The sequence below is a fragment of the Manis javanica genome, chromosome 4 (assembly GCF_040802235.1).
Source record: "Manis javanica isolate MJ-LG chromosome 4, MJ_LKY, whole genome shotgun sequence".
Classification (NCBI taxonomy): domain Eukaryota; kingdom Metazoa; phylum Chordata; class Mammalia; order Pholidota; family Manidae; genus Manis; species Manis javanica.
The window spans coordinates 4,560,791-4,578,592 of record NC_133159.1 but is presented as its reverse complement, the minus strand read 5'-3'; the positions used below and the strand labels follow the sequence as shown (position 1 = coordinate 4,578,592).

General features: G+C 54.9%; 1 protein-coding gene across 3 annotated transcripts in view; it reads left to right on the top strand.

The window, feature by feature from the left end:
• Positions 1-17,802, top strand: part of ACOT7 (acyl-CoA thioesterase 7) — a 108,389-nt gene that overhangs the window by 30,721 nt on the left and 59,866 nt on the right. For all 3 annotated transcript variants that reach the window (XM_036999939.2, XM_073233105.1, XM_036999938.2), the window contains exon 2: positions 13,065-13,182. In XM_036999939.2, coding sequence (XP_036855834.1) covers positions 13,065-13,182 — 118 coding nt within the window. The remainder of the gene's footprint in view (positions 1-13,064; positions 13,183-17,802) is intronic.

The following is a 17,802-nucleotide window of genomic DNA, read 5'->3' as shown; positions in this document are numbered from 1 at the left end:
TAATGGCCAGTGCTTTAGGGAGTTGATCCTGCCTCTGTCATGCTGTCACTGGAGATCAACCTGTTCTTGGTCTCGCGGCCAGAAAGAATTCAAGAATGGGTGCAAAAAAAAAACAGTTGAGCATTTAGAGTTATATTGGAAAATAAGAGTTTAAAGAAAGGAGAAAGTATACACCTGACAGTTAGGCATGGGCAGACCTGCCGTGTTGCCTGCCACCCCCAGGGTAGCCACCAATTGCATTCTGTTGCTATGGGTTAGTTAGCATTTGATAGGATATTTTGGAAATGGAAGCACCTGGTGTGTGCATTTTTTTTTTTGTACGTGTGGCTGCATTCACTCGGCGTAATCATTCGAGATTCATCGTGCTGGGGTGTGTACGGGTTGGCCATTCCTTTGCATTGCTGAATAGGACTCCATGTACAGATGGACCGCTTTGTCCATTTACCTGTGGATGAACATTTGAGTTTCCAGTTTTGGGATATTTGCAGGGAACACCCTGTGAACCCTCATCTGCAAGTCCTTGGGGGACATACACTTTTATTGGTCCATGTGGGTAAGTGCTGGGGCCGTGCTGGGTGGAATGGCCAGGGAAGGGCCTAGCTGTCCAGGAAGCTGCTGAACCGTTCCTGCAGTGGTCGCTCCATCGTCCATCTCAGCAGCGTAGGCGAGACCCAGTTCCTCCACAGCCTTGCCAACACTCTGTACACGCATTCTTTTTAATTTTACCCATTGTGAAATAAACTGAAAATTAATGGTTCCCTGTGATGGTCCCACAGGCAGAGGGCTGTGCAAGCTGCAGATTGCCCTGCAGCCATTCGTACCTGTGTCACTGACTCACAGCCCCTCACCCGTCACCTGTGACCAGAAAACCAGCCCCGAAAACTCAGAAGATGAACTGTTCTGGTCTTTGTGCCCTTGGTAGGATCCTTTAGGAGAAAGATTAGTCCTAATTGTTCCTTCCTCTAGCACATGGATGCTATGGGAATATTCATGGCCTGTTCTTTTATGACCCTGCCCTGATGTATTGATAAAACCTCTTCCCTGCACCCACCCCATTGTAAAAAAGGTGTTTAAGATGTTCCCGAGAAAGGGGCTGTGGAGCAGTTATCAGAACATGCTGCTGGGCCATGGTCCTCAGTAAGATGCTGCTGAATAAACGTTTTTTTAAATACAGGGCCGTATTGATTTCAGTCGACACCGTTCTGAGGTGTGTAGTGGGATTGCATTGTGGCTTTAGTTTGTATTTTCCTAACGTCCTGTGATGTTGGGCATATCTTCATGTGTGTGTATCTGCCACCCACGTATCTTGTTTGGTGAAGTGTCTATTCAAATCTTTTGCCCATTTAAAACAATTGGGTTATTTGTTTTCTCAGCCCTGAGATTTGAGAGTTTTTTAATGTGGTGCAGGTACAAGTCTCTGCCCCTTCTGGCTTGCTCTGGCATGGGGGGTGAACTTTGGGGTAAAGTGGCCTCAAGTTTTGGGAAAAGCGATGGTGAGTTTTGCCTGACTTCTCTCTTCCGGAGCGCCCTGTGACCTGGGAAGCCCGCCGCTCTTTCTCTTTCAGTGTCCTGCCCCCCCTTTCCTGCCTCTCTCCTTAGCATGAGTCCCTGATGACTCAGGCGTGTTCCCCCCGCTCCGTGGCAGGTGTAGGAGAGATGGAAGGAAGGGGCGCAGCCATCTCTCCACCTGTTTCAGCTTCCAGACGCCCTTGGAAGCTGAAGAAAATGGTGGCCCCTTTCCCCAGAAAGGCACACATCAAGCGACTGCAGGTGCATCTCAGGGTGTCCCGGCCCTGGGCTCAGTCCACCTTGTTAAATTTCAGAAACGCTACAGCTGCAGTGATTTTCTTTGGGCCAGATTTTGGGAGCACTTTCCTGGGCAAGAGTGAGTGTTCTGAGGCCCAGAAGACAGAGCTCGTGAGGTCAGAGGGGTGTGGGCCTCTTTCCCCGCAGCTTCCGGCATCTTTCATAACAGCTTTATGGTGATGTTATTCACATCCCATAAAGTTCATTTACTCTTTCAGGGTGCACAGGTCAGTGTTTTTTGATATATTCACATCGCTATGCACCCATCGCTGCTATTTACCCCAGAACATTCTCTTCACCCCTGAAATAAACTCCGGGCCCATTAGCCATCACTCCCTCACCCCAGCCCCTGGGACCACCAGTGTACTTTCTGTCTCTGGATTTGCCCGATCTGGACATTCCCTGTAAATGAAATCCTATGCTACGTGGCCTCTTTGAGTCTGGCTTCCTTGCTGCCCTGTGAGGGCTGCAGCTCCTTGCAGCGTGCGGGAGGTGCCTCCCCCTCTGCGGTGCAGCCCCCTGGCATCCTGCCCCAGCTGACGTGGCCTGGGGCACACTCCCTTGTTTCCCCTTTCACCCTGTTCTCCAGGTTCTTCCATGTTTCAGTGTGTGTCAGCGCCTCCGTCCTCTTATGGTCATGTAATATTCCAGTTTTATTCGCCCATTCACCCGTGGTGGGCGTCGGGCTGGTTTCCACCTTTAGCTGTTGTGAATAATGTTGCCATGAAACTTGCCAGACATCTGGTCTCATCATTTAAAATGGTTCTTGGCAATTTAGTAAGTGGGAAGTAGCACCTCGTGGATCGACTTTGGGTCGTTTACTCACAAGGCTGACAACAAATGGTTCCGCTTTGTGGGAAGGTCTGCTGATGACTTGCTGGCCCAGCGGGAGGCCCGACGCGCGGTGGTCGGGGCTGCGGAGGGGGGTCTTCATTATGCAAACTGTGTTGCCTTCTTCCTTGCCGGCCCTCCCCATTCCATTTCTCTGTTTAATCTTAGCTGCTGCCCGAGGTGGTCTACGTGTATCCAGGTTTTAAGTAACTGATCCGGCCTGAAAAATGTGTTCTGTCTGCTGATGAAAACAAAGACACCTTCGTTTTGGTCTTACCTTCTGTGGTTTGTTTAAAGGCTTTTCTCTAGAAGCGCTTCCTCAGTCCCAGATTTCAGTTTGTTGTTCTGCCTGTTACACACGGTCAGCATTGTGCCATGTGCATCCTCAGAGCACCCATGGCCGACGACTCGTTTGGAGGATTCTCGTCCGGATGTTGGGATTCTGCCCTGGCTCCCGTGTGGGCCGCGTCGTCCTTAAACAGCCCAGGAGTGTGTCAGTGATCTTTCTGTGTCTTGGGAAGAATGTGGTGCAGCAGACTGTGCTGTTCCCGTTTGCACGTGAGTTGCTTGATCGGGCTCCCTGCATCCCCGGCTGGAGCGCTGATGGGAAGGACAGCAGGTCTTCCAGGGTGCGGGAGGGTGCCTCTCCCTGCGCCGGCCTCCCTCCTGGGACACCACTGTGCTGTGGCGCGGCCTCTGTGTCGCCGGGCCGCCCTGGTGCGGGCTGGGCAGGCCCCCTTGGTCCCTGTTCCTGCTCTCCTCTAGTGTGGGAGTTGGGGCTTGAACTAGGTGACATTCATCTCCTTCAATTCCAGTTCCCTGGGATTTTAAGGGATTTGGAAAGGTCTTGGGCACATGCAGTATTTGGAGCGAAGGGGTGGTTGCCCCTTATCTGGGGTGGGCGGGGTGTCTAGCATGCCCAGGGTTGAGACCAGGTGTGAAGAGAAGCCAGGGTTGCCTAGGGAGGCAACAATGCCCGAATGGATGGATGGTACCAAGTCCAAAGAGCACAGCATTCGGGCTGAGGCCCCCTCCTGAGACCCGTCTGGCTGTGGCTTCAGGAGGGACCGAGGAGACTGGGGGGACCGTGCTCATGTTTTGGCGAGCTGCGTCCCTCAAAGGCTTCAGGAAGGCAGCAGATGCAGCTTGTCTCAGGAGCAAGGCCAGGCTGTAAGTTGGGAGCTGTGAGGAAGTCGTGGGATGGGGTTCGGGAGGGTGTCTTGGGGCGACGCTGGTCATGTGTGCCCTATGGGACAAGCCAAGGCGTCTACGTGCTGCACGCACGGCTGGAGTAGCACCCTGCGACCTTAGGGTCTTTTCCCTGAGCTGAAGTTGAGAGGTGGACAGCACGCGGCCCTCTCAGGGGCTCACAGCCCATCGCAGCGTCTGCACCTGAGTGGCCTTCCAGAGCCGCGCTTTGGCCTCTGGGTCTGTGCGATGGGCGTGGGACCAGGCTGCTGGGGCAGGGGGCAGAAGTGGTGTGGGCCGCTGGACAGGTGCTGAAGGGCCTGAGCACCCAGCTGACCTGAGAGGCCAGGGCCTGGGGTGGGCAAGGTGGTGGCCTCCTTCCCTGGACACTAGCTCACTCTCTGATTTGACATGTATTCAGGGTACTTGGCCCTGTGCCTGGCACGGTGCTGGGGGCACAGCTGTGAGCAGCACAGCCCTGGCCCTGCCCTTCTAATTGTCCGTGGGGCTGTGGGCAAATGGGGTCATTTCTATCAAGTTAAAGGCTATGGGGGCAGTCAAGGGGCTGAGGGATATATGCTGTCCTGGCCAGGAGCCCTGTCAGGCTATGGAGGTGGGGAAGGCTTTTGGGAAAGGTTTTTGGCCCAGGCTGAGCCCTGACTTCCTCTCCAGGTAGACATTCTGGGAGTGGCTGGCAGCTCCCCACCCCTGCTGGGCTTCCAGGTGCCAAGTGTCCCCAGGCTGTGGGGGCTGAGGGCGACTGGCCACCTCCTGCCCCAGCGGGGTTTGGGAATTTTTTCTCTGTTAAAGGTGGGAGGACTCACAGCAATGACACCTGCAAGTTAATACTGATTTATCTGGGTCTTAGGAAGGCCTTCTGCCCTGGAGGCTAAGGAGGTGGGAGCGGGCTTGGCCTGTGATAAGGGCCTCTGTGTGTGGCAGGCGGTGTTTGTCTAAGCCTAATCAGGCTGTCCCAAGTTTACCTCTGGCCGACAAAGCCTGCTAGTCCTGCCCATGGGCGAGGTGGCCCTGTGCCTGGGAGCCACGCCAGGACAACAGCTTTTATGAAGGATGCCCTCAAGTGATCCGCAGGTAGCATCATTCATTCATGTCAGCCGTCATCTTGCCTAATTGACAGATGGCTCTATGCCCAGGGCTCTGGCTGCAGGATTCCCTGGGCAGGGACCTGCAGGGGCGGTCTGTGGGGGGCAGTGGGGAACAGTGACAGTAGAACACCCAGCCTTCTCTCCTGAGGCTACCGCCAATGCCCCTGCTCCTGGGCCACCTTGATCGTCTTCTTTCTTTCCTTCGTGCAGTGGAAGGGGAGAAGGGAGAAGGGCAGGCCCTCCCTGGAGGAGAAGGCCTGGGAGGGGACCTGGCAGCCCGAGCCACCTGGTGGGGAAGGTTGGTGTATTGGGGGCACGAGGGTGTCTGCCCAAGGAGAGCTGAGGTGGGGGGACTGGCCGCACCGCCAACCCACTTACAGTGGTTCACCCAGTGCAAGAGCTGGGGAGGGGCCTCAGGGGCAGGTTTCCGATGCTAGCCCCCCCAGGCAGGATGCAGGGGCTCTGTGTGTGGGCGGGCCTCTGTCTGGGAGTCTCGCTTTGGCCCCGACCCTCCTTTCCTGTCTGTTTCAGGAAGGTCTGGAAGGCTCGCAGCAGGCCCACGCGTGGGCCCTGCCTTTGCCGAGACCCTGGAGAAAGACTGGGGTGGCATTTGCCCTCTCCAGCAGTCTCCCAGAGGTGTCCCAGGTACGGCGCTTGTTGACCACGTGACCTCATGGCACAGCAGTGGAAGGGCTCAGAGATTTACTTCTTTTCCACTGTCATTATTTACAAAGCCAGGTTTCTTTGACAATTGGGATTTGGTAGACTCCTGGGATTGGTGAGGCAGCCTGTTCCTGGTTTGACTGGGCGCCCCAGCTCCAGGGTGCTCCCCGCAGGGTGCTCCCCCCGGGCCCGGTGTGGCAGGGAGTTGGGTCATGGTTTTGGTGGGGAGAGCAGGTGACGTGGCTTCCCCCGCCCCCTCACCTGCCTCTGGACCTGGGACGTCCCAGCTGGTATGGCCTCCCAGCTGAGCAGGTGCCACTAGTCACGGGCCCACTGTGAGGGGTTGCTGTGGCAGAGGGTCTGTTTAGAGGCACTTTAAAAGAGTTCAGGTGTTAGAGGGGACAGGGCCCCTGTGCCCAGCAGGCTGGCTGGCTTCGTGCAGCCAGGGGCATCCATGCCTGACCCAGTTCTTTCTGACTCTGGATCTTGGGTGGTTAACCAAAGCGGCCTGGACGTCCAGCCTCCAGGTGATCACAGGGCCCGATCACGGTGACCTGGAAGAGGCAGGCAGCTAGGTGTGGACTGTCCTACTGGTGCCAGCCCAGGGAGCGGTGGCCATGCTTATCTTTGTGGTGTTGCTGCCCTGGTCCTTCCCTCTCCCCTGCCCGGCGGGCATCTGTGGTTGGGTCTGTACTTCCTACCTGCTCAGCCCCAGCGCACCTGGGTTCTTGGGATGGGTGGGTGCTGGTCAGCGGCTGCACCTGGAGTTCTGACTGTTCACCCCTGCCCCTGGGAAGCATGAGGCTGGGCGCTCAGCCCCTCCCCTGTCCTGCCCTGGGGCATGGCAGGGCCCCAGGGACCTTCCTGGCCCAGCCGTCTCTCTGCCCTGCCTCGTCTGGAGGATGTGGTGGGGCTTCTAGGGATTGAAGAAACATTGGCGGGACCTTCTTAGCAGCAGTTGGAGAGGATAAGCTGTGCCATTTGGGCTTCTGTTTGGAGAGCTCTGTGGAAAGATGAGGTGTTCATGTGTGTGCCTGACCCTGTCCCTCCAGGCCCCAAGCATGGTCAAGGCTGCCTGCTGTGAACCAGCCCCACGCCTACCTGGTCTTCCTGGCATGTGCCCGACCCTTAGTAAGCCTACAGCTCCTTTCCTGCCAGGAATAACCACCCTGTTCCTCCGTGTCCTCTCCCTGTGCTTCCTCAGATCCTGGTTTAGACCCTGTCTTCTCCATACCCCTGCCAGGGCACTGCTCCCTGTGCTGAGCGCAAAGGAAGCCCCACACCCGTGCCTCTGTCCCCACGCCCATGCCACTGTCCCCACACCTGTGCCTCCATCCCCGTGACTGCCACCTGCCACCCCAAGATGGCGGGTCCAGCCAAGAGCCAGACGGTGTGTGAGGTCGGCTCGAGCGCCCTGGGGCTTCCCTCCACATGTCTAGTTCAGAGGTGTCAGGCCCAGGGAGCCTCTGGCACAGTCTGTGCGGTGTCCTCGGAGCTGGCTGCCCTTCAGGCCGCCACCTGGATGCCAGCAGCAGGCCCTGTGGTTCTGTCTGTCTTTGGGTGCAGACCCGAGAGGACATCATCCATCCTGGAAGTGTGGCTGGGCCCGGTGCCACCTCCCGCCTCAGTCATTTCAGCTCCCACTGTTGGGTGAAGGAAACGAGGCCCCGCACCCCCAGTTACCATGGAACTCACGCAGCAGTGTTTTAATTTTAGCACTTGACATTTTTGTGTCAGAATCAGAGATGCTGGCCTCAAGCTGGGGGCTGCAGGAGGGGCGAGCTGTGACCGGGGCCCGGCGCTGGGGGCAGGAGCGGAGCCAGGCATGGTCATGCCGGGCCCGCAGGGCAGCTGCCTGCTCCGTGGTCTGCGTGGCTTCGCTTGCGATCGTGTGGGAAACTCCACCCCGTCCTGCCCGAGGCTGCGCACTATCGCATCATGTGGATTGACAGAATCCAACTAGCCCTCTGTTGGTGGGCACTTAGGAGGTGGCCAGTCCTCTGTATTAGAAACAGCTGAATAGTGAGTGACTTTGAACACTGTTGGAGTAATCATTCTTGGGAGCATCTGTGGGATGAATGCCTGCAGGTGGAATTGCTGGATGGGCTGCCGGCCATTTGGAGCTTGGACGGGGATGCTGGATTGCGCCCCGGAAGGCCGCAGCTGCTGTGCACTCAGGCGAGCCGCTCCTCAGGGGGCAGAACCAGATGTTGCCGGGTTGGACGGGTGCAGACAGGTGGCAGGAGGGTCCTGGATGCCTGACCAACAGGTCTGGCTGGGCAGGTGCAGCTTGGAGCCCTGCCAGGCGGTGGGAGGTGTGGCAGGAAAGTTCGAGATCCCCGAGGGCTTCATGCGCCTCACTAGGGACTGAATCTTTCTTCGTAGACAGGAGAGACCCCGGAGGGTCTGAGCAGGGGAGTGGCCCTGCTTAGAAGGTAAGTCTTGGGGCAGTGGGGTGAGCGGCCAGTTCGGTCCGGGAGGCAAGGGGTAGGGGTAGAAGCTCCCCTCCCACCCCAAGCCTGAGTGACTGCCCCACACCTGGCTGCTTCAGTATCCCCCAAGGCTGCCCCACCGCCCAGGACCGGGCCTCGCCTGACGAGCTCCTGGCCCTGGCCTGCAGTCCCCAGCCTCCTGTCTCAAAGGCTGCCTCCTAGTGGGTCTCTCCTCATTGTCTGCTTGATCCCATGTTAGCCCTTCCTCTTCTGCCCTCGGGCCCCTCGTTTGCATGGCTCTCTGGGCTTCGCTGCATCACGGGGGCCAGCCTGGCATGCATATATCTATATGCCCACTTTACAGAGCAAGGCCCACAGAGGTGAATCAGGCTGCCCCAGAGGCCAACTCCAGTGCTTGTGGGAAAGGCTGGGCCCAGGTTTCCTCAGCACTCCGGGACCCAGGCCTCTGCTGTCTCGCCCAGCCCAGCCCAGCCCAGCCCAGCCCCAGGGCAGCGTCTCCACAGCACCTGTGCTGCCTGCAGGAGGACTCGCCTGCTGGCAGAAACGACCACTGGCCCTTCTTTATTAAGTTGAAAACAAATACAGAGGAAAGAGGTTGACACAGAAGTTTTTTTATTTTAAGGCTACCTCTTAATTCAACTTAAAAAAATATTGTAAGCTCGAATTTTTATGACACAAAAGTATTTGTTTCAATATTGCTTTTTAAAATTTACGGTTGTATTGTGATATAATTTGACACGTAACATGCATTTGTTTTAGGTACGCATCACGATGGCTTGACATATGGGCATATTATGAAATGATCACAGGACAGGGTCAGTTAACATGTGTCACTTCACAGTTACAGCTTTTTTCTGTGTTGAGAGCTTTTAAGGCCCGCCCTCTCAGCAACTTTCAAATGCACAGCAAGGCATTAACTGGTCCCCATGCTGGGCATCACATCCCCAGGACCTTATCTTGTAACGGGGAGTATGTACTTTTTGACCCCCTTCCCCCTTTTCATGCACCCCCGCCTCCCACCGCTGCCTCTGGTAACCACCGGTCTGTTTTCTGTACCTCTGAGTTCCATTGTTTCAGCTTCATGTGTAGGTGAGGCCATACAGTGCTTTCCTTCCTGTCTGACTTCCTTCACTTAGTGGTGCCTTCGAGGTCCATCTGTGTTGTCCCAAAGGGTAGAATTCCCTTCTTTTTTATGACTGAGCAGTATCCCATTGTGTATATACACCACATTTTCTTTATGCATTCCGCATCATTGGCTGCTAAAAATAATGCAGTGACCATGGGATACAGATAACTTTTTAAAAATATTTTTTAACTAGTTCTCTACAAACTCTTTTTATTTATTCATTTATTTATTTATTTATTTATTTTTTGAGAGGGCACCTCTCATATTTATTGATCAAATGTTTGTTAACAACAATAAAATTCTGTATAGGGGACTTAATGCACAATCATTAATCAACCCCAAGCCTAATTCTCGTCAGTCTCCAATCTTCTGAAGCATAACGAACAAGTTTTTACATGGTGAACAAGGTCTTACATAGTGAATAAGTTCTTACATGGTGAACAGTACAAGGGCAGTCATCACAGAAACTTTCGGTTTTGGTCACGCATCATGAACTATAAACAATCAGGTCAAATATGAATATTCATTTGATTTTTATACTTGATTTATATGTGAATCCCACATTTCTCCCTTATTATTATTTTTATTTTTATTTTTATTTTTGAGAGGGCATCTCATATTTATTGATCAAATGGTTGTTAACAACAATAAAATTCAGTATAGGGGGGTCAATGCTCAATGTACAATCATTAATCCATCTCAAGCCTAATTCTCGTCAGTCTCCAATCTTCTGAAGCATAACGAACAAGTTCTTACATGGTGAACGAATTCTTACATAGTGAATAAATTCTTACATGGTGAACAGTACAAGGGCATTCATCACAGAAACTTTCGGTTTTGGTCACGCATTATGAACTATAAACAATCAGGTCAAATATGAATATTCATTTGATTTTTGTACTTGATTTATATGTTGATCCCACATTTCTCCTATTATTATTATTTTTTTTATTTTTAATAAAATGCTGAAGTGGTAGGTAGATGCAAGATAAAGGTAGAAAACATAGTTTAGTGCTGTAAGAGGGCAAATGTAGATGATCAGATGATCAGGTGTGTGCCTGTGGACTAAGTATTAATCCAGGCTAGACAAGGGCAGCAAAACATCCACGGATGCAGAAGATTTCTCTCAAAGCAGGGGGGGTGAGGTTCCGAGCCTCACCTCTGTTGATCCCCAAATTCTCACCTGATGGCCCCCCTGCGACTGTGCCTGTCTTAGGTTGTTCCTCCCTTGAGGAATCTTACCCGTCTCTGGCAAACCAGTCATCTTCCGGGGCCATACAGGGAGATGTAAAGTTGGTAAGTGAGAGAGAAGCCATATTATTTGAAAAGGTTAGCTTTTTACTTCTTGGCAGATTTATGCCCTGTGGCTTCTATGCCCAGCACTTGTCTCGAGGTATCTTTACCACTTGGAAGAATTATGATACTCGGTAATTTCGTTATGAGGCACGAATTCTACTTAAGGTTTGTAATTAGGAAGGAAGAAGAAAAGCTATAGAGGTAGCAGGCGGAAGAAAACATGGGAAGAGTGATTATTTCTTTGACATATCTTCTTGTAGAGTAACATAAGCATGTATAGGTTTTAAAGTACTAATTAAATTGAGCATACACATATAGCTACATAACCAAAGCAGACCTACAGACAACTTTTTAAACTAGGGTTTTGGTTTTTTGAAGACAAATACCAAGAGTGGAATTGGTAGGTCATCTGGCAGCTCCATTTTTAACTTTTTCAGGACCTACTGCTTTCCACTGTGGCTGCACCAGCTTACACTCGCCCCAGCAGTGCACGAAGGTTCCTTTTTCTCAACATCCTTGTGAGCACGTGCTGTCCTCTGTTGTGTTTTTTTTGGTATTAGCCGGCTAACAGGTGTGAGGCTGTAGCTCCGTATGTTGATTTGCATCCCTGCGGATTAATGTTGGGCAACTTCCCTGTGTCTGTTGGCCCTCTGTATGTTGTCCTTGGAAAAGCGGCTGCTTTTAAGTCAGATTGTATTTTTTTTTCTTTGCGTTCAGTTGTATTGAGTTCTTTACAACTTTTGGATATTAATACCCTTATCAGATAAACAATTCGCAGATAAACAATTCGCACAACTTCCTCCCATTCAGTAGGTCGCCTTCTCCGCCGGGCCACGGCGTGTTGGTGAGACGTCGTGCCGCTCATTTATGCTCATGGCTCTGTTGCCTTCGCTTTTGGTGTCACATCCAAAAAATCATCGCCAAGGCCGCTCTCAAGTTGTTTGCTGCCTGTTTTCTTCCAGGAGTTTTATGGCTTCAGGTCTTAGATTCAAGCCCTTAATCCATTTTGCTGTGATTCAAAGTGTTTTTAAATGAATGTTTGAGACGCCAAGTGAAGCTGCTTTTCTGTGCGCTGGGGGTTCCCCGGGCACTGCTGGGGTCGCGGTGACCCCTGCCCCAAGCCAGGGATGCAGGGCGAGAGGCCGGGTTTCTGAGTGGGCTGGGGTCCTTGTGACTGAGTCTCCCCCGCGATGAAGGGGGACGCTTGGGGACGGGGAGCAGGTACAGCTGCTCTCCTCACCCCAGATGTCGGTGCTCATTGAGAAAATGTCATCTTCCTTGGAGCTTCCAACCTTCTTGCGGTGGGTTGGCTGGATACTCACAGAAGACGGAAGACTACTAGTGATGACCACTTACTTTATTGGCTGTGTGCCGGTAAGCTTGCTGTCTGCATTGTCTCATGTGAGTGGATCCTCCCACAGTCCGATGCAGTGGCTCTGTTAATATGCCCATTTTATAGACAAGGAAGTGGAGGAATGAGTTTGGGCAGCTTACCCAGGTGACCCAGCTCGTAAGAGTGGGAGCCAGGAAGCATCTCCATCTCTGAGTCTGATGGGCTGAGCCTCCGAGCTGCTGAACGGAGCCATCGAGGGTGCCAGACCTGGAGTGCAGGGGAGCTGTGGCTCAGAGCAGAGGGTGCAGATGCTGGTCCTGGGTACCCCGCTGGCCAGCAGGGCCAGAGCAGGCAGGGGAGTCCTGGTGGATGCCATGCATGCTGGAGCCGTGGCATACCCTCACTGCCCGTCAGCCGCCTCCAGGCCTGAGGCTGGTGAAAGCGTTTTTCATTACCAGACAGTTGTCCTGGAAAGTGCCAGGCTTAGTTGCCCACAGTAGGAGCACCATGCTGGCTCGTTGGCATTCCAGAGATTTCTTGGAGCTTCCCTGCTGCCTGCTCACTGCAAGGACGTGGTTTTTCCTCTTCAGGGAAATGAGCTGGCGTTTCAGTTCTCCCGACCTTGCGGAGCTTCCGGCTCTCAATCCCATGGATCGGCTCTCCTGTGCCCTTGAGGAGCTCAGCATGCAGGGGGCAGGGGGTGATCTGTGTCCACCGACTGGCAGAGGTTTCAAAGCTGTGTGCAGTTCCAGTTCCCAGAGCTGCTGTGGCTGCACGCAGTGGCTTGCCTGGGGTACTTGACAGAGCTGGTGGTCCCAGGGGTCTGGCCACCAAGGGCTCATGCCTGTGTCTTTCTACTCATTCAGCTCTGCTGGTCATTGGTGGGCCTAGGAGCAGAGAGGGGCAGTGCTTTGGGAACCCCGAGGGCTGTCTGCCACCTCACTGCCTTTGCAGATGGTCCCTACTGTCACCCCTTCCTGCCCAGGGGTGGGGGTTCTCCCCGTAGGAGAGCTGGGTGCTGCAGCTCCAGGGGATAAGGTCCCCCCTCTCTGCCCTTCTCTCCTGTGGAAGCAGGACCTGGCAGCCCCTTGTCTAGCCTGTCAGATCACCCCAGCCTGACCAAACACATGGAAAGTTCTTTTTCCTTCTTTGGGGGAGGCATCAGGTCCTTTCTGGAGAAACTTCTGTCCCCTGCCTGTCACTGTTCACGAGTGATGTCCTTCCCAGAGGACCCATCTGTTGCTTCTCTCTCCTCTGCACAGGATCATGCGGCCCGATGACGCCAACGTGGCTGGCAACGTCCACGGGGGAACCATCCTGAAGATGATCGAGGAGGCCGGGGCCATCATCAGCACCCGGCACTGTAACAGCCAGGATGGGGTGAGCGTCTGCGGGCCCCTCAGCCAGCCGGCAGGGATCGTGGGCGGGGTCCATACCCCAGGGGCCCGGCGCCCCTCTGTGCAGCGCTGGGAAGGAGTCCAGCGGAGCCCAGGCCTGGAGCCTTACCCTCCCGCACCCCCAGCCCTGGGGGCTTCCAGTAGCTCCTGCCCGGTCAGCCCTGGTCGGGACTCCTTGCAGTGGCACTTGGTTTTGGGCTCAGCGAGGAGGGACGGGGAACTACCAGAGACTAAGCCGCCTTTCAGCCCCTCCCCCTCCATTCTGGGAGCGTTTCAGTGGTTTCCCCCCCCCAGCCCTCACAGAGCCACACTTGTGCCGGGTAGCACCGCCCTGGGCCTGGCCCTCCCTGCCCTGCCTGACGCCTGGGTAGCTGTGGGTGCCTGTGAGGCCCAGCAGGCACTCAACACGCACCTGCGACGGTGCCAGCTCTCTGCGGCTGGGATAAGGCCGGGCCTTCTGCTTTGAGGGCTTTAGGGCAGGTGCGGGCATTCAGCCTGTCATCTCCTGCCAGTCCCCCAGGCCCGAGGGAACTATTTTCTCTGAACACCAGGGCCCAGGGAGAGAGGGAGCAGGTCTAGCACACTGCCATCTGGGGGCCAGCAGGGTCTTTGTACCTGTGGGTCACCTGCTCTGCTGAGAAGGAAGATTTCATGCTGGCCAAGGTGGGTGTGCACAGGTGCACATGCAGTGAACCAAGCCAGGGTGATTGTGTCTCAGTGGACACAGGTCATAGGGCCTTGGCACGTGGGGGTTCTGGGCTGGGCTGCACCACCCTGTGAAGGGGTCACTTGCCAGGAGTTTGGATTGGTTTGGGTGCCCTTGGAGTTCCTGGGGCTAACCTGGCTGTGTTCAGAGAGCGCCCTCTGGTGGCCTTGGGGAGGATGGGGCCAGACACAGTACAGTCTGAAGTAGGCCTGTCAGGAGAGGCTGGACTTGGGGAAGGAGAAGCCCCCGGCCTGGAAAGGAGGGGAGAGGAGGGGCTTAGGGCACCAAGGAGGTGATGGGGCGATGCCCTAAGTAACCGCTACCATTTGGGGAGCGTTTAGCGTTTTGTACAAGTTCTGACAAGCGTTAGCTCATATAATGCTTGTGACACCCCTAAGAGGTAGAGGATATTATTTTTTTTATCCCCATTGCACCCCAGGTAGGGGGAAAGCAGGACAGACCCCAGAGGGGAGCTGGAGGCTGGGCTGTGAGCTGAGGAGCACACAGGAGGTGCAGGCAAAGAGGTCAGCAGGGCCAGGACATCGGTGGGAGGGGCAGAGGGGACAAAAGCAGATGGGCCCGTTAGTCCACACATGGTAGTCACACAGATCTTTAGCAGGGAATATGTGTCCCTTCTGTGACCTGGTGCACTGACAGACTGGCCCGAGGGAGGAGGCCCCGGGGCTCCTACCTGTGCTGTCCCATCGGAAGCCTTTGGGCCCGGCACAGGGTGGTAGGTGGTGGCCTCATGCCTGCTCTTCCAGGTTGGAAGGCTACTTATTCTGAATCTTAAGCTTGGTTCTTTCCCAGCTTAAAATACTGAGGTATTAGAGAACCTTGTTTCCCGGGCAGTGCCTGGGAGCCTTGCCTGTCCTCATTTTGTTGCATATGATGCTGTGAGAGAAGGTTTTGCTATTTTGCAAGCAGGGTGTCCTGAGAGGCGGATTGGCTGCCGGTGACTTTGCAGTTGGGCAGGGGTACAGACAGTATAGGCCCGGACCCAGGGTGGCTCCAACTTGAGTGTGAGCCACTGTTTCCCAGGACCTAGCAGGGTGCTGGGCCCACCAGGCATTCCACCTGGATGCTGGTGTGATCCAGAAATCCCCAGGGGGCTGATGAGCATTTGTATTCAGTATGAGGCCCTCCAAGCTGTACGTGTCTCTGACTCCCCAGCCTCAGATGCATCCGTGGAAAACAGCCACAGGCCTTCTAATTATCGTCTACTCCGGAAGTGCCTCTACCACACACCCAAGGAAATGGCATTGCATTGCCCATTGGGCTCACATGTCCAGAAAATCCACAGGGGCTGAGTTCCTGAGTGGCCATGGGGCTTTGAGCCAGGGTAGCAGCTTCAGAAGCAGAGCCAAAAAAGAGCAGCATTGGGCCCTGGCTTCAAGTCCTGGCCCTGCTACTTATTAGCTCTTGACCTTGGGCAGATAATAAATGATGCCAGCCAGCTGCTGCCAGGATTCAGGGGGCAGTGCATGGAGAGGAGGGGGGTGAGTCACCCCTCTCACAGCCGTGGGCATTAGGCAAGTGAATGGAGGGTCCAGAAAGGGTCAGCTCTCACTACCATTCTTTGAGCTGCATCTGCCCCACACCCACGCAGGCCACTCTCAGCTGATGCCAGAAGAGGATGCAGCCCTGTGTGACCTCTGGAAGCCATGTAACTTCTAGGCCTCTTCTTCCTCACCTGCAAAGTGGAGTTAAGAGAACAGTTGAGAAGATTGCGTGGAAAGGGTGGTCCGGGACAAACATGGTTGCCAGTGCATTGTAAGCTCTCCATAGGGGGGCTGTTCCGGGCATGTGCTTCCCCTGTGAGCAGATGGCCAGTGGCAGCCACTGTTCAGATGCTGGGCATCCACCAATAGCCAGCAGACAAAAGTTCCTGCCTCGTGGGGCTCACATGCTAGTGGTGGCAGCAGGCCGAAGATGAATGAGCAAAACGCAGTGTCCAGGAGTGAAATGCTGAGGAGAAGGACAGCTGCAGCTGTGACGGAGCGGCTCTCAGGGACGGCCTGGGTGGAGGTTGTATTTACACAGAGGCTGGAGGGAGGTGAGGGGAGCCATGTGGTGTCTGTGGAAAGAGCAGCCCAGGCAGCGAGAAGAGCCAGTGCAAAGGCCCTGGGGCAGGAAAGCCAGTGTGGCCTGAAGGAGTGTCGAGGGGAAGGCGGAGGAGATGAGGTCCTGGATCTGGGTGGTAGCGGAGCCGGTCAGCAGTGCTCAGATCTGGAACCACCCCGAAGGTGGAGCCAACAGGATTGGCTGCCTGTGTCCAGGGTGCAAGAGGACAGCAGGGTCGGTGGGGGCTGCAGGTTCTGAGCGTGACGGGAAGCAGCCCACGTCATTAACCGAGGAAGGGAGGCTGTGGGCGGAGCAGCCCAGGGGCAGGTCCAGAGTGTTTTGAGCTCATCGTGCTCAGGGGGCTAGTGAAGCCTCCAGCAGGAGCCGTCCGAGTGGCCCGGTCTGGAACCAGAGCCCCAGGGGTGTGTCATGGCATCGCAGGCACAGGCTGCGTGAGCCCACCAGGGTGTGTGGAGGGGGTGCCCCCTGCCCCTCCCAGAGCTCCAGGGAAGCCCCTCACAGCCCAGCATCAGCCCCTGGAGCTGCCTTGGGCTCACAGCCCTGCTCCTGAGCCTCAGACTTCTACATCACGCCCCTGGGACCACCGCGCAGAGGCATCTTCATGAACCCCCAGGCTCACTCCAGGGAAGGAGTGCGGAGGAGCAGGGGCTTGAAGCACAGGTTCAAGGCTTGTCTCTGTGGCCCAGGTGTAGGATCTGTGTCCCCATGTGGCCTCAGGCAAGCATGCAACCTCACAGCTGGAATCTGCACCCCAGTTGCCCTCCCCAGGCTGCTCCCCAACCCCCACCGCCGTCCTCTCCACCGCACCTGCCACCATGGGGCATTGCCCTGTTTACTTATTTCCCCTAATGCTGGTGCAAAGTGCAGTGCCTGGCTCCATAAACTCTGAAGATGAAGGAATGCCTATGTAGCTATAAAACAGCCCAGGTCTGCCCAAGGCTCAGACCCTAAGAGATGGGAGAAATAAGCCGCACTTTTTCCATTAGAAAGTACTAAAATACATGCATATAAGTTTCCTTATATGTGGAGGCATATCCATACCATAACTTATTTAACCACTTTCCAGTGAGGGTGCCCTGTTTAAATCCGTCTTTGGTCTTACAAGTGGCACTTGGATAATTCCTGCTCCTTCGTTCCTGCTGCTCCATGGGCACTTGCCTTTCCAGCTCTCTGCCAGTGGGTGGTGCTGTGGCCACATGCACGCGCTTGGGTGGAAGCCTGTATTGGGCACGTTGCTGCACTGAGGGTGGGCAAGGCCATGCAGACCTGAGCTGGAAAACCAACGCTTAGCCAAGAACCTGCCCCAGAACTCCGGACCTGCGTGCTGAGAACCACATGGGAGGGGCTGAAGGTGGTCCCCTGGCTTCCCTCCAAAGAGGCGGGTCCTGCGGGGGTGCGCCAGGAATTTGCCAGGTACCATCTGAAGCCTTGTGTAGGTACGGAAGCTACACATTGGTGGATCAGGTGCCACCAGAATTTGACCTGACCGTCACCCACAAGCCTGGTATCACCAACCCATCCAAAGGGGTGCTGAGAGGGTTAACTGGGAAAGCGAAACCCAGAGCTGGCACGGGGCCCCAGGCAGACTCTCACAAGTGAGCCCCTGACTCCCGCTCCCTGCTCCCCACCGTGCCCAGAGGTAGACAGGGCATCTCAGACTCATGCCATCCAATGTCCTAAAAAAGACCATTGGTTTCTGGTAGAAAATTGTAAAAGTGCCCAGTGCTCTGTTTGGCAACAATGGCGCAGCCCCACTGCCCAAGCCCAGGCTGGCTTCTGTGTCACTCAGCTCAGACGCAAGATGAGGCGACT